This window comes from Aphelocoma coerulescens, chromosome 17 (genome assembly GCF_041296385.1).
Source record: "Aphelocoma coerulescens isolate FSJ_1873_10779 chromosome 17, UR_Acoe_1.0, whole genome shotgun sequence".
NCBI classification, from domain to species: Eukaryota; Metazoa; Chordata; class Aves; order Passeriformes; family Corvidae; genus Aphelocoma; species Aphelocoma coerulescens.
This window is the reverse complement of record NC_091030.1, coordinates 6,576,105-6,591,138: the sequence shown is the minus strand read 5'-3', so window position 1 is coordinate 6,591,138 and position 15,034 is coordinate 6,576,105. Positions and strand designations below refer to the sequence as shown.

The 15,034-nt window shown below is 45.9% G+C and overlaps 1 protein-coding gene across 1 annotated transcript in view; it reads left to right on the top strand.

Moving 5' to 3' along the window:
- RAPGEF1 (Rap guanine nucleotide exchange factor 1) overlaps nucleotides 1–15,034 on the top strand; it is an 81,293-nt gene that overhangs the window by 40,173 nt on the left and 26,086 nt on the right. Inside the window, exons 5-10 of the mRNA XM_069032168.1 lie at nucleotides 3,503–3,591; nucleotides 3,968–4,120; nucleotides 5,490–5,613; nucleotides 6,911–7,094; nucleotides 7,668–8,183; nucleotides 14,512–14,714. Of these exons, the coding sequence (XP_068888269.1) occupies nucleotides 3,503–3,591; nucleotides 3,968–4,120; nucleotides 5,490–5,613; nucleotides 6,911–7,094; nucleotides 7,668–8,183; nucleotides 14,512–14,714 (1,269 nt within the window). The remainder of the gene's footprint in view (nucleotides 1–3,502; nucleotides 3,592–3,967; nucleotides 4,121–5,489; nucleotides 5,614–6,910; nucleotides 7,095–7,667; nucleotides 8,184–14,511; nucleotides 14,715–15,034) is intronic.

Here is a 15,034-nt window from a genome sequence, read left to right as displayed (position 1 = left end):
TGTATCAGGAACAGGCATCTTTCACTGTACTCAGACTCAGTTTTATGAAATGGAGCCAAATGTGAAAATGAAGTGGATCTCTCAAGCTTTGACTGTCACATTTTCAGGCCTCTTGGTTTGGTGTCTGCATCATCTGGCTATCTCTTTAATGTTACTCACAGATACTAAAATCTACTATTACTTTGTGAGCCTTTTAAATAAATATCTTTGAAACAAATAATTTCCATCACTCAAAGAAGATGGATTTTCCAGGATTATTTTGCACAGTATGCTCTTTAACTTTAAGCCACACATTATAAAAATAAAGCTGGTCTTAAATTTGCACAGCGGGAGAGAGGAAAAGAGTTTAGTCTAAAATCTCAGCTGCTGTTAGCACTGGAATTCAGCAGCAATTTGCAGTACATGAAAATCTGTGCTGTGGTATCTGAACTGTAATTCCCCAGCAAATGGTGAGTTTTCTCGATTGAATCTGCACAATCCCATGGAGAGATGTGTTGTCCCCAGATCTGGAAGAGAGTTCTGTGGTCTTACTGCAGGAGACTTGGACACAACGTTGTCCTTTGACTTCAAGCAATATTTAAACCCTTGGTACCTGTTGCCTTTCAGTCAGAGCTGTGTCCTGTGTGGATTGGGGGAAGCTCTCAGAGTGGGGAAGATCTTGGATGTCTGTTCATGAGCAAGCCCAGGCTGGGAGCAACATGGGCATGTCCATGCAGTGCTGACCCTGAGCTGTGCAGCCCTGCTCAGCAGCATGGCTGTGTCAGTCTCTGCTTTGTTTTTAGACTGAAAGTTATTTTGGCCTTGGAGTTGGAGCTGGCTCATGTCTGGTCAGCCTTAGAGCAGATGTGTGGCTGTCTGAGGAGATGGGAGAGTGTTTGCCCATCAAGAGGTCAGCATTTGGAAGCAGTGTCCTCTCACCTCCTGCACAGCAAGGAACAAGGTTTATTTTAGAAAGGCCAAGCCACATTTCAGATCTGGAAGCAGAACTGAGAAGATAGACACTTCTCTCCACAGCAGAGCCTATTTTGTTTTTCTGGCAGATCACACAAGATCCACTTCCACATTTCAGTGCTTACTTCTTTATTTTCAGAACTGAGCATAAAGGAGTCTCTTGTTCACCTCTGTTACTTGACACTTCGATCTCAGGTTTTAGGGCCTTGCTAGGCAGGAAAAAAAATCCTTGGTTTGATTACATAACTTCCCAAAAATCCATCTCATTGTGGAATTTCCAGCTTGCTGAAGGAGCATACTTTGTAGAGAGGCTTTAATTATCTCTAATTACTGCTGCAGGAATCTCTTTCCTTGCCGATAAGGAATAGCATAATGTGCATCTGGCTCAGTTGTGTGCTGATTACCTCTGTGTGTATGCTAAAGATTCTGGCGTGATTTCCAAATGCTAGTTCTCATTTGGGGATAGCAGAGAGGAGAAACATTCAGGGTCTGGTGATATTTGTCAAAGTTTGAAGGGAAAGTGATCCTCTCAGGTAATGGCAATCGTGCGTTGCCTTGGTGCCTTCTCTGGAAGGTGCTTAGGGGTTTTCTCCCCCAATCCCAATGGTTTGAATCATTCTGAAGATACATTTGAGCCAAATTGGATTGGTTTTCTCCCGTTTTAACCTTCATTCCCATATGATGGACAACTGTGTGTTCATTGTGACTGGCAAAATAGGAAAATTGAGCACTTTAGCCCTGAGTGTCTGGGGCTCCTCAGTGCTGCTGTGGCACAGCCACCACCACAGTCTGCAGTGTTGGCCTGGCTTTGGTTTAAGGTGGTGAAGAAAGGTCAGGAAAAGGAGACAATACCCTTTCCCTTCCATAGCCTTTTCAGAGGGATGTTTAAGGAGTATTTTGGCTTTTGGTTTGAATGCCCATACATTCCATTTCCCTTCTTGTGCTCCTGCACATTTGCAGTCCTTTGTGGCCACTATCCAAAAGGCCCACGGGGTCCAGCCCTGAGTCTGTTAAAGTGCATGAGGGTCTCCAAAAATCTCTTCAGCAGTGGAATTTTGTCCAGAGCACAGAAAGTTGGCAATCCCTTGTGTCATCACTCAACCCCATGATGCCAAATGCAGCCAAAAGAGTCAAGTGATGTTAGTCATCAGGGCACTTCTCAGAACATGCTGTTCCTTGCCAGGGCTCTCTGTCCCAGCAGGGACATCTTCATAGCTTTAGTCCCCATGTACATCTGTTTGTGCTCCCTCTTCCTTCCCGCTGTGTGGGATGTTCCAGGACAGCTTCTGGAATGCTGAGTGTTTGTCCTGGTTTTGGGTAACACAGTGTAGGTTCTGTTGGAGCACCAGCTCACACCAAGAGTGTAAGTAGAGCATGGAGACCAAAGGCAGCTGTGGTGGACACTTGGACGGTGTTTGCACCTTATTTCTCATGTTGTGTGTGTGTGTTAACCCATGGAATTTCAGCTTTCAGTAGAGCTTTGTGTAAAACTACCAGAACTGGAGTATTTTCCTTCCTCGGAGGGATGATGGCAATGACATTCCAGTTGCAGCTACTGCATTGAGAGAGCAATGCCAGTTGTTTCCAAGCTCCATAGAGAAGGACACGAGCCTGATACTGGAATGATGACACTGTACTTCAGGCTGCTTTAAAAAAAAAAAAAAAATTAAAATTGATCCTTTATAGTTTCCTTTGCGTAATTTGCTGGGAAGCCAATACTGGCAGGAAACACTGCCAGTTTTCCAGCCTGCCTGTAACAGGGGCATGTGTGTTTGTATCTGTGAGCAGGAGATCTATTTGTCAGCCTCAGACATCCATAAAATGTTCTCTCCGTCTTCCTGGTGTGAATGATTGTTGCTTTGACTGCTGGCAGACTTAGAGTTCAGGATTATCATGCCCTTATCTCTTTATCCAGAGCCTTATCTGCCTATAACAGAGACACTGCAGTAGCTCCTTGAATGATTAAGTCTTCCATTGCTAATGTGTTAAAAGGTGGCTTCAGGGGAAGCAGGCCTTTTAATAAAGGTGTTCACTGTTAAATTTTTGGTCGGGCATTTTACAGAAAACTTGCTTTTTGAAACAAATACATTCTTATTTATAAAATATAAAGCAATTATTTAATGTTGGTTTTGGCTAGGTGAAATACTCCACTGGGTAAGACTGTTTTGTACTTATATTTATGTATGTAAAGCCAATTTACCATTGTCTAGGGTGTTGTGTGATCTGGAACACATTTGTGAGATAGAGGAAAGAGGAAGCGCAGCAAAAAGACACACACGTGGGTTTGTGCAGAGTCCCCACACAGTCAGGGGTAATGAACTTCACTCAAATAGTGCCAAACTTCCTCTGGTTGAGCCTGCTCCTTAGCAGCTGTTCTGCATCATTTCTGTGGCTCTGTACCAGACTTAAACCCAGCTCAGCTCTGTGTCCATGCCATCATTAAGCCATAACCAAGAGTTTACTGCAGTAGCATCCCTTTGTGTTCTAGGATGTTTAAGTGCAGCATTCAGCAAATAGTGATTATTCTCTTTTTCTTCTCTCCATCCATCAGGAGCTGGTCAGACTCACGATTGAAAAGCAGGAGCATCCCTCTCCCACAAGCCCAGTTAAACCCAGTTTACCAGCATGTAAATCTGACAGGTGGGTCACTGATTTCTTCTGTGTGCAGGACTGATATAGAAGGGATTATTTCTGACTACTGACAGCTGAGTTAAATCATTCAGCTATTCTTCACAGTGGGTGGGTAGTGTTCTTTATGTAGCCCAATCCATTTCAGTAGGATCACTAAAAGAGAATATGCTATGATAGGAAAGACACCAAAATCTGGCAGTGAGACATCCCTTGTGTCACGTGCATGCTGTGCTCTGCATACACATGGAATTCCACCTGCAGATGCAAATTCTGCCTTCTGCTCTAGGTGTCTGATAGCACATGATTTAAAATAGGTTTGAATCTGTCATCAGGCTGCATTCCAGCTGTGGTTTATGATCTACAGTCTGTGTTTTGCATGTTGCAGCCCATCAGAACTTCCCCTTACCGACCGAGAAATGGAAATCCTCAACAAAACAACTAATATGACTCAATCCAATGAGCTACTGACTGACTCCATGGATGAAGAAGTTGCACCTCCTAAACCCCCTCTGCCCAGCATTCGTGTGGCAGAGAACAGGTAATGCTGACCAGCCAGCTGAGTGAAGAACACCAATGCCTCTTACCAACCTGTTGGTTTTTAAACAGCCTTGCAAAATGTGCCCAAGAGAGGAGGGTTAGTGTTGCTCCTAAATTTCCAGTCCTCCAGAGTAATTGTTCCCTGATCCTGGACTTTGCTTTGTGTTCTGTCTCTCTTACTATTTTTTGTGTGTTTTCCTCCTTCTTTTCATGTGAGGATAGTGCCGTGCCCTGACGTCCACACGAGAAGCATCACATAAAGCCATAATAACCTAATGTAAAACTGTGTGAATTCCACACTTAGAACTGTCTTGGGCTGCTGTATCTGATGGGAGATGTTCCTCTAACCTCGGGGGACAGTTACCAATCTGTCCTGCACAGCCAGGTTGTTCTGCTTTGCCTGTGAGCTTAAGAGTGAAAGCCAACAGTGTGTGAAAAAAATCTTGTGCTTGGTTCTTCTTACCCTGCTCTACGAGTAACCACATGAAAGTTTCTGTGTTCTATTTTGAGAAGGAAGAGAAAACCCCCAGTTTGCAGGTTTTTGTGTGTGTGTGTGTTGTTTTTCTTCTCTAGTACTGGTGCTAATGGCTGGTGTGAAAAATACGTGTCGTGTTAATTTGGAACTGCGGCATCAAGGGCTGTGGCTGACAAAAAGAATCACGTTTCTGTGTATTTTATGAATTCTCAAAGGTTATGTAAAAATTTCCTGGTATGTTCTAAGAACAGAGTATGTGTGCCCTTGGGAACTTCTCAGGCTTGACGACTACCAGAATTATGTGTCATTAGAAGCAAAACCTAAAAGTCAAAGGGTTAAAGTCTCACAAGTTACTGCAAATGTGTGGGTCTGACACAGATTCAGGCCAAAACATGGGGCCCTCACAGTGCACGTGGTGAGAGAGGCCCTTTTGTTCCCTGAACTTCACCAAGAAAGCAAAGGCCAAAAAAAAAGAATTTTCCTGTCCTGTAAATTTGTGAAACTTTAAGCATTTTTCAAACCTGGAAGGTTTGAGGAGGGGGAGGGACTTCTCTGAATGGAAACAATATTTGGGTCAACCAAAACATTTAATTTGGATTTTCACTGCTTTTTTTTCAGGAAATAATTACCATGCTAATTATCTGGATTAAAAATACTTTTTAGAACAGCATTTGTTTTTGTTTGAGAAATACCAACTCTTTTCCAACCTTTAAAAATAAATCACTTAACAGGACTTTACCTGTGCGAGTATTCTTAGATTGGTATTTGTCAGTGGATAAATTTTGCTGAATAGCTGCTGGCTGACAAAAGCTTTCTGGAAAACAACTTGTGAAGCCTCTGAAAGTCTTTTTGCTGGAAGAGTGATGGAAGCATCAATTCCTGTTGTGTCTTGCAGCCCTCCACCAGCACTGCCCCCTAAAAAACGTCAGTCAGCGCCTTCCCCAACCAGAGTGGCTGTTGTGGCCCCCATGAGTCGAGCTACCAGTGGGTCCAGTTTACCTGTTGGGATCAACAGACAGGTAATGGCATAACCCCTTTGTGAAAGCCAAGGGAAATGTGCTGTGAACTGGAGGAAAAGCTCAGGGAGATGCTGTGACCTGCAGCCACACAGATCCCTGCACGTCTCTGCTCGTCCCAAGCAGCCCAGCGCAGGCAGCCTGCAGTGGGAGTGGCAGTGGCAGGAGCAGCAGTATCATAAATAATGTGAACAGCTTAATTTTTTTTTACAGTGTTGTTGGATTTAATTAACAAATTGCTGCAAACTTTGTTGCCTTGAGCGGTAGCAGAGTGTGAGGATGGGAGTGGTTGAGTGTTGCAATGTCCAGTAGATCAGGGGACAGCAGCTGGCTGAGCTCCCTGAGATCTCACCAGGGTTTCCTCACAGGCCAAGGGAGCATGTGGCTGAGTGAGATCAGAAGTGTGTCTTCATCCAGTCACAATTTAAAACATCTTTTAACTCAAGCAGTAGTTTGAGCTACTGCTCTGACCGCTGCTGGTGCTTTGAGGAAATTTGTACATTTTTTGGTAGAAAAATGGAAAAGTTGTGTGTGTTAATCACATTCCATTTCTTATGCTAGTCTGGGGTTTATGAGGTTGTAAATGGCTGGGTTTGCTTTACACATTCAGGAACTTACTAGCTCAGCAGTGAGGACCCGAATCATATTAAATTGCACAAAAATCAAATCTTGTCCTCATCCCCTAAGCCTCAGCTCTGGCTTAGGGAGTCTCTACAGTCATTTGGCTGACCCAGATAAAGCTGTGGCCACTCTTCAGTTAAAACTACAGTCACACTAAGGTTGTTCTGATGGATTGGGAGTAGTTGAAGGGTTCATTCGCAGGTTAATAAGCTTGAGGTAATTTCTGAAATGGGACTATAGCCATAGGCACAGAAAGTTGTATCTCACTACAGTTTATTTTCCCTTTGCACGCACCTGAGCTAACCAAGTATTTGCTAAAGGCCCAGGTATGTCCTGAGAGATCTGGCAGTGTCATTCCCTTGTCTCAGTGTCATGACAAGCAGTCATCAGACACATGTAGCACTGTGAAGAACTTGGTAATCGTCTCAGCATCTGCAGTCCAGTGTGGGCCACAGCAACCCCTGCTTGAAATCAAGAACACACAGAGCTCCCTGGCATGGGCTGTTTACCAGATCAGAGGGTTTCTGTGTTCTCCATGAGCTTAGTAAGGGCCAGCAGCACTGATCCTCTCCCCTCCTGTGAGGTCGTTGCTCTTCGAGCTGCATCTTCCTCACTAGCGAGCTGCCAAGAGTGATGATGATTTGATTTTTTTTTTTTTTTTTTTTTTTAAATCCTGAAGGATTTTGATGTTGACTGCTATGCCCAGAGGAGATTGTCAGGTGGAAGCCACTCCTATGGGGGGGAGTCTCCTCGCCTGTCTCCGTGCAGCAGCATCGGCAAACTGAGCAAGTCTGACGAGCAGCTCTCCTCTCTGGACCGCGACAGCGGCCAGTGCTCCCGCAACACAAGCTGTGAAACCTTGGGTAAGAGGGACTGGTGGGGGGGCCCTGTCCCTCTCACTGGGGAGCTGCCACAGCTGAGGTGCAGAAATTGATGTAGTAAATGCACTGCACTTGCAGCTGTTGTCTTGGAGTTGCTGCAGGCAGTTCAGTGTAGAGCTGTTCTGTCCGAGGAAAAAGCCCAGGGGGTTGTGTTTCCCTTGCTGTAGGTGATTGTGCTCAAACTCAGTTCAGCTCTCAAGTGGAATGTTCTCTTCATTTCAGCCCTGTCTGCAGAAATGACAGTCCTGGTAGACTAAAGCAATGTTGTTTCTACATGCTAGAAAAGAAAATAAAAATATAAATGTGACACAAATTATGTCTGCAGTCATCTACCCATTGAATTTTTGTTATTTGTTTGCTAGTATAAAGAATTAATTATGAGTTACATGAAGTCTGGATGTTACAGAAGGTGTAAAAAGATGGTCCCAGCTGCAAGGAAGTTCCACTCTGATTAAAACAAACTGATTAATTAACTGATGGAATGGGTGGGACAGAACTGAGAAAGGCTAAGCAGCAAAAGAGAGAAACTAATCCATCATTCTCTTGTTTACCCAGATCAATCAGATCACTATGATCCAGATTATGAATTCCTGCAGCAGGACCTCTCCAATGCTGATCAGATACCTCAGCAGGGGCCAGGTATCCTCAGCCCATTGCCAGAGTCCTTGGGTGAGTCTGGCTCCCCTTTCCATGGACACACTTTCCAGCTCCCGCAGGGCAGCTCTCCTCCACTGGAATTCTGCAGCCTCTCGGGAGCAGCACAGCCAACAGAGACTCCTCCAGCTTTACCAGAGAAGAAGAGGAGGAGTGCAGCCTCCCAGACTCTGGATAACTCGGGCTGCAGGGTGTCCTACGAGAGGCACCCTTCCCAGTATGACAACATCTCCGAGGATGACCTGCAGAATGCCGTGGTTGTCCCATCAATACCCTTCACGCCCTTTGCTGCTGTTCTGCCTTTCCAGCAAGGAAACTCTTCAGGACCAGTGGAATTCATTGCTGATTTTGCTGCTCCAGATTCAAACAGTGACCCAGAAAAGCCGCCACCTCTGCCAGAGAAGAAAAACAAACACAGTAAGCAAGTTCCTGCGGTTGAGTTTTACTTTTACCTTGCAGTTTTTGTGCTTCTGATCATCACTAAGTAGTGGTGATCGTGGTAATGCTCTTGCTTATGTGAGTCGGAGTGTCAAAAGCAGTCAGCCAATGTCAAACACATGGAAGGGAAATGTCAGACCTGTGGTGGGCAGAGAGTGATTCCTGGGGCCAAGATTGATCCAGGCCCAAGGGATCTGGAATCACACAGCATCTTCATTACTGCAGTGAGACTGTTTTACTTCTCTGTTTACTTGAATGTGAATCTCTGAGGCACTCTACCTCGCAGATCTTTCTGGTCTATTCTCCCTTTTTAAGTCCATTCCCTCCCCCCTTCCCCAATTTTGTTTTCCCACTGCAGAGAAGCGTTGGGTGGTGTCCAAGAGCTCACAGAAAGGACTGCTTTTCTGTCCAAAACCCAGCCTTGCCAGAGCAGTTACTTGGCAATAGGAGCACAGTCACCCACATAGCTGTGCAAGACAACACCATTAGCTAGGATCCAGTACTGCTGTTTTGCTACAGGATCTCATTTCCTTTGGATGCCTGAGCATTTCCCACATCATTAAAACAAGCAGCCTCTAAAAGCAAAGGCTCCTGTCCCCAGCCAGACTCCTGGCACACCAGGGCTGACCACATCTCAAGCTCACAACCTTCTTGTGATTTCCTTAATGTTCATGGCTGAAAAATGTGAAACCTCCTTGCCAAACAGGGAGCCACAGTGCTCTGCTGGGGAAGGCTGTGGACTACACAGTGAGATCCAGCAGATACTGGTTTACTGGTCACTGGCTGGCTTTGCAGTGTGTGTTGCATGAGGAGGTAATGTATCCAAGATCTGGATGAGGAGCATTACATTGCACGGCTGGCAGCCCAAGAGAAGAGCTGATTCAAAGTGCTGAGTTGGCCTTCTGGCTTCTTACTGCAGTTTATAGACTTCTTACTGAGAAGAATTTTTGCCCAGAAAGGTTCTGGACTCCCTGTCCCTGGAGGTGTTCCAGGACAGGCTGGATGGGACACTGAGCAACCTAGCCTAGTGGAAGGTGTCCCTGCCCATGGCAGGGGGATTGAAACTGGATTCTTTAAGGTCCCTTCCAACCCAAACCAGTCTTAAGATTCTGTGATTCTATGGAGATGTGGTGTCACAGTGTACTCTCTCAATTCCTATGTAGTGCACTCTGCCAGTTACTTCTTTAAAAATATGCCTTGTCTAAAAGCATTTCCATTATCTCTAAGTGACCAGTCCACTTTAGTAACCCTCAGGGATTTAACTCAGAGCACAAGGCTTGACTGACCTGAAAGTGAGGGTCATCCAGTTTCCCCATATGCAGGAAATCTCTTTAGTTCCTCTCTGGTAATCAAGCAGTTAAAGACACTAAAATGAGCTTAGAAAGGAGCTGAGATGGTTGTTTGTGGACAGCAGAAAGGAAGTAAATGGTGGCACAGGGCACAGCCAAGGCTGGTTGTTACAGCTTGTGCTGTTCAAAATCCTCACCTGCAGTATGAACAGCCAGGGGCTGTGATACAGAGCACGTCAGTGCAGGTCAGATCCTTGTGGATCTGCTGTTAGTGATGAGGAATGGCTGTTACACCACTCAGGCTGGGATGGATGCAGGGAGATGCACCTCTGTGCACGTAGGCAGCATCAGTGGAGGGGAGATTCCTGGCTGAATCTTGGGTAAGAGGCAGTTTGACATTTGAAAGAGAGATCTGGGCTGTTTGCTTGTCTTTAAGCCCCCATGTCTTTGTTTTCTGGTATCACACAAGATGTCAAAGAATTACTTGGAAACAAGTTTAAAAGCAATCTGCATTATTACCTGAGCACAGCTTTAACCTCAGTACTGAGGCCTTGTGTGAATTTTCTTTGATGTTGGATTAGAGTTAATTGTAATCTGGCACTATCAGAAATTTGGGGAGTATTGATCAGATTGCATTGTTAGGAGAGGTAGGAGCTGTGACCTAATGTATTGTCAACTCTGATGATTTGATAAAACATCCTTGCTGCAAAACTTGGGCTGATACCTGACTGCTGCAGATTTTTTTGTTGCGTTCATGTAATGCTGAGAACTTGTTTTAGATTGTCTTTACTCCCCAGTACATCACTCCACAGATTTGTGGTTGCTAGTTTTACTTTTATTTTCAGCATTTAAAAGGTCAGTCAGACATTACTCAGGCTCTGTGGTGACACCCAGGATATTTTTTGCCCAGAGGCTGATGCATGTAGATATTCTTGTGTAATCACACAAGGCTGCTTCCACAACCCCAAGCAGCTCCTGGGATCTGGAGGAGATGCATGGATTTGCTAAAAAGATCCAGAGCTCACATAAATGGGGCTTGGTTGTAGTGCCTTTCTTGTGGGTCATCTTTTGGTAGCTGTCAGGAAGTGTTGCAGCAGAGACTCTGGTGGTCTTTTTACTGGTAATATACAGAAGATCTGCTTGAATTAACCTTGTGTATTGCTGTGAGCTGTGCTCAGAGGGACCTCCAAGAGTTGACTTCTGTATAATTTAAACAGAGGAGTGATAGGGCTTTTAGTCTGACATGAGTTATGGTTATTTTACTGTGCTGTAAGAGTACAAGTTACTGTGCTAAGGGCAAATTACTCCAGACTTCTTGAGCACCAGCATCGTGCTCCTGCTGAACAAGACACAGACAGGGAACAGCTTTTGCCATTAAGAGCCCAGAGTCAGAAATAACAAGATCCTTTCCCCAAACAGCTTGGAAACTACTGGTGAGGCACTTATTCATGTTTCCCTCCCTGTCAGTGGGAACAAACGCAGCCTGGTGCCCAGTGAGCAGCTGGTATTTAACTGCAGGAACCACGCTGAGGGCAGGCTGGGCTTAGCCAGCGGATAATGCGAGCTCTGTGAAGAACAGCTCTCCTCCCAGAGGTGACAGCAACGACTGGCTCATTTGACCTTGACTTCTCCAGTGAGTTGATGTGTGGTATAGCTTAAGAATGCCCATTATTTTGGCTCTTGCACATGCACACAGATCTGTTGTGCCTGTTCCCGGTGCAGCTGCCAACAGCACCAGGGTTGGGCTGGGCTGTCAGTGAGCCCTCCAGGGGCATGCTGCTGTGCCTCACCTTACTGCAGGTGTGCCTTAGTGCTGATCATCTCCTAAAAACCCCTTTAGACTCCAGCAAGCACTGGTCCTCTCCTGCAGCTGACTGCTGCTTCCAGAACTGGTGGCTGCGGGGAGAGCTGGGTCCTGGGAGAGCAGTACCTGTGACTTCTACCATATGGGCTGAACTGGTGCATGCTGGAAATCCCTAAGCAGCTTTATCTCCTTCAGAAATGACAGCCAAGGCATTGGAAGCAGATTGCTGGGAAGGTGTTCCTAGCCTCAGTCTGAGATTTCATGGTTTTTTTAATTTCACATATTTTCTGTCTGGGTTAAGAACTGACATAAGCTGGGCATGTGGTGGGAGAGGTTTCTCTGTCACGCCTCCCTTCTCTCCTGGGGTGCTGCCTTGAGACTGTCACTCCACCCCAGCTGCTCACTGGGGGGTTGCAGCCCCCATCCCTCCCTCTGCACAGTTGCTGCAGGGCATGCAGCCTGAGCTGCTGATGTAATTTCCCATCTGTTTTTTAAATTTCTGCCTTGTTAAAAACCAGAGTGGAGTGGGGGAGAGAAGACCCTTTGCAAACAGCAGTCATGGGAGTGGTCTTGCTCTCCTACTCTGCTGTTCAAAATTGGCAGGATTCTGATGATGCCCATTTTGATTTGCACTCTGCAGTGCCTGCTTGTGAGCCAGGTTTGTGTTTCACCATCCCAACTGTTTTTCACTTTGCCTTAAAACAAAGATGACAAAGTAGAGGCACAGACATGCTCACCTGCCCAGGACCTGTTGTAACAAGACAGGCAGAGGAGCTGCCATGACGATGGGATGCATTAGCCCCATAAAGAGCTGAGATAAAAGAGCTCTTCATTATTCCCTTGCAGATTGAGTTAAGGCTCCTGACAGCATTCAGGCTCACTGCCTTGAGTTAACAGTGATTTAATTTTACACAAGTGTCTAATGCAATGCCCTTTTCACCAACACTTCCGAGCTGTGGTGTCATTCCAGTGTTTGGTGTCATTCCAGGACTCACAGCTATTGATCCTCACTGGTGTCTGCAGATGTGGGTGTTCAGTGAAGCACTGGTTTTGTAGGTGACTCAACATGAAGGGTTGATCTGAATTCAGCAGTGTCTGCTGCATTATGCCAGCACTGCCAGGCCTGCCTTCTTGGCTTTTGTCCTGCTCAGTTGATGAGCTCTCAAAATGTGGTCTTACCCTCGAGCTCTTGTCCTCTACACTTCTGCAAGGACTCCTGATCCTTAGTTCAGTTTTGCTGCTAGAGAAATATCTTTCATAAGCCTCCTTTAGATCTTGTCCCCAGAAGTTGTTGTATGATACCAGGACATTTTCCAGGGCCCAGGTATTAATAGGAGCACCTTAGCCAACTGAATCACTGATACTTGGAAAGAGTGTTTTAGCAATTCCATGTTTCCTACACCTTCACCATGATTCCAAATGAACATGCTTCACTGTGAAGTGGTGCTGGGAAGGAGCAGGGAGTCTGAGGGAGGAAGAGAGGCAAGGCTCAGGTGGCAGGGAGAGTTGGGGGTCAGAATTCTAGCAGCTTTGGCAGAGCTGTGCAGGACTGGCTGTACTGCAGGACACGAACAGGTTGTCCAGTGGCAGGCCTGTGGGGTCACAGGATGGGGACAGCAGGTGTTACCGGTCAGGATTGAAATCCATCAGCTCCATTTCCTGCACTCCCATTGCCTCGACCTGTTTTTTTTTTTTAATTTCTTTTTTTCTTTTTTTCTATTTTTTGGACAAGGGTTATAATTCTTTCGGGGAAGGGCAGCTGTGTTAGCTCCATTTCTAAATGGAGTTTAAAATATTAGAGGAAATCTGAAAAAAGGTGCCCAAGACAGGTGCAAAGCAACTCCTTCCTGCTGACACATTTGCAGGGCTGCATCCTGTTTAAAGGCTGGCCCGGGGGTCTATGTTGGCAGGTGAACAGAGGACTTTGCCTTGCAGCCAGTGTGGGAACCAGCTTCATGATGTGCAAGTCCTGCATTGTGCTCGTTGTATTTTTAGCTTTCACTGAAGTCATCCACTCCTTTCAGCTGTACAACTGAAATGCCAGCAGAAGCTGAATAATTGCCACCAAATGACCAGATTTACAAAAAGTGACAACTGCTTGTTTATCAGGAGGAAGGGAGGGATGACCACAGGGCCTTGTGCATGACAGCGAGTTTACAAGAAGGCCTTGGCTAGTGCTTTCCATGACACTTAAATACATCTGTTTCTCCTGCTCTCAGGTGTAAAGAAGAGGGTTCTTTCTTTGTTTTACGTTATTCAATACACTTCTGATCCTATGGGGGTGGGCTTGTAGTAGTCTTTCTATGGCACTGGATGTCATCCTCCCCCTGCAACACTAAAATATTGCACCAGTAACTAATCCTCTGTCAGAGCTGCAGAGGCTGACCTGTGTGGGTTTTTTAATAGATTTTGGAAGGATATTGTACAGATGGAAAGGTCCTCTAGACGAGGTTTGATCCCATTTAAGATTTCTATTGAGCCACATCTCACACAAGCTTGTGAATCAGTTGAATTTGAAAGTTGGAGATGGTAAGTTGCTTTAAAAAGGGATGGGAGCAATGGGTGTTGGATTTGAGCTAAGAAGGCAAGAACACGTGGTCAGTGGCACTTTTAGAAGGAATTTTGTACCAGTATTGGCAGTGGCATTTAAAGAGCTGAGGGAGAGGTACACCCAGTCTCACAGGTAGGTGTTCTCTGATAACAGTTTTATCAGCTTGCTAGAGTGGAAAAACACTGTACACCTCCTGGTTCTAGAAATCTCGCTGACTGCAGAAATGAGACTTACTATGAACACAAGAATTATTACAGATTTATTGTCAAGGTTGCACTGTTACACTCCTAAAAAGCAGACTGCCACTGTTCTTTCTTTTTGGTGACTTTGGACATCAGCTGTTGAGGAATGTTCTCAGAATTGCCATGGATTGTGTGAGGATTTGGGCTAAGCATCAGTAAATCAGACTTCTCAAGTTGCTGTTTGGAGACCTCACTGGTTCCTGAGTTCTCTCAGCTGTGTTTGTGGCCTGGGATGGTGTTTGTTTTGTGCTGGCTCACAGGATGGGATATTTAGATCCTTTCCTGCAGGGTGGATGGCAACTGCGTGAGCTCCCTGGGAGCACAGCGTGGGTGCCCCTCTGAGAATGAGCAGCTGCCTGCTGACCCTCAGCTGGGGCTTGCAGACCAGGGGCAGTGAGTGTGACCTCTCCTTGCCTTGCAGTGATGGCCTACATGCAGTTTGTGGAAGACTACTCAGAGCCACAGCCGTCCATGTTCTACCAGACCCCTCAGAACGAGCACATCTACCAGAAGAAGAACAAGTACCTCAGGGAAGTCTACGGGATCAATGACTCCTTCATCAGCTTAGACCCCTCTCAAGATCTGGCACCTCCTCCTGCTCTCCCACCCAAGCAGCGGCAGCTGGTGAGTGACACCTCAGGGACACCTGGCAGGGCCACCAGGCTCCCAGGAACAGCTCTGCTCTTCCTGCTCCTGGTTCTGACGGGCGGCTGTGGTGGGAGGATGTCTCACTGGTGTTACCACATCGTGCTCCTTGGCAGCTTGTGAACGTGGGTTTAGGCATTTTGCATCATTTTTGCTGCTTTCTAACCCCATTGAACCCCATGTTCAGACCGTTCCCCATAAGCTTTGAAAGTCCTAAAATGCCCTAAAAATGAAACGTTCGTCTGCCACATGGCAGGGCTGAATCTTGCCAGGCTTGTGTAACAGCAACTGCTTGGAAG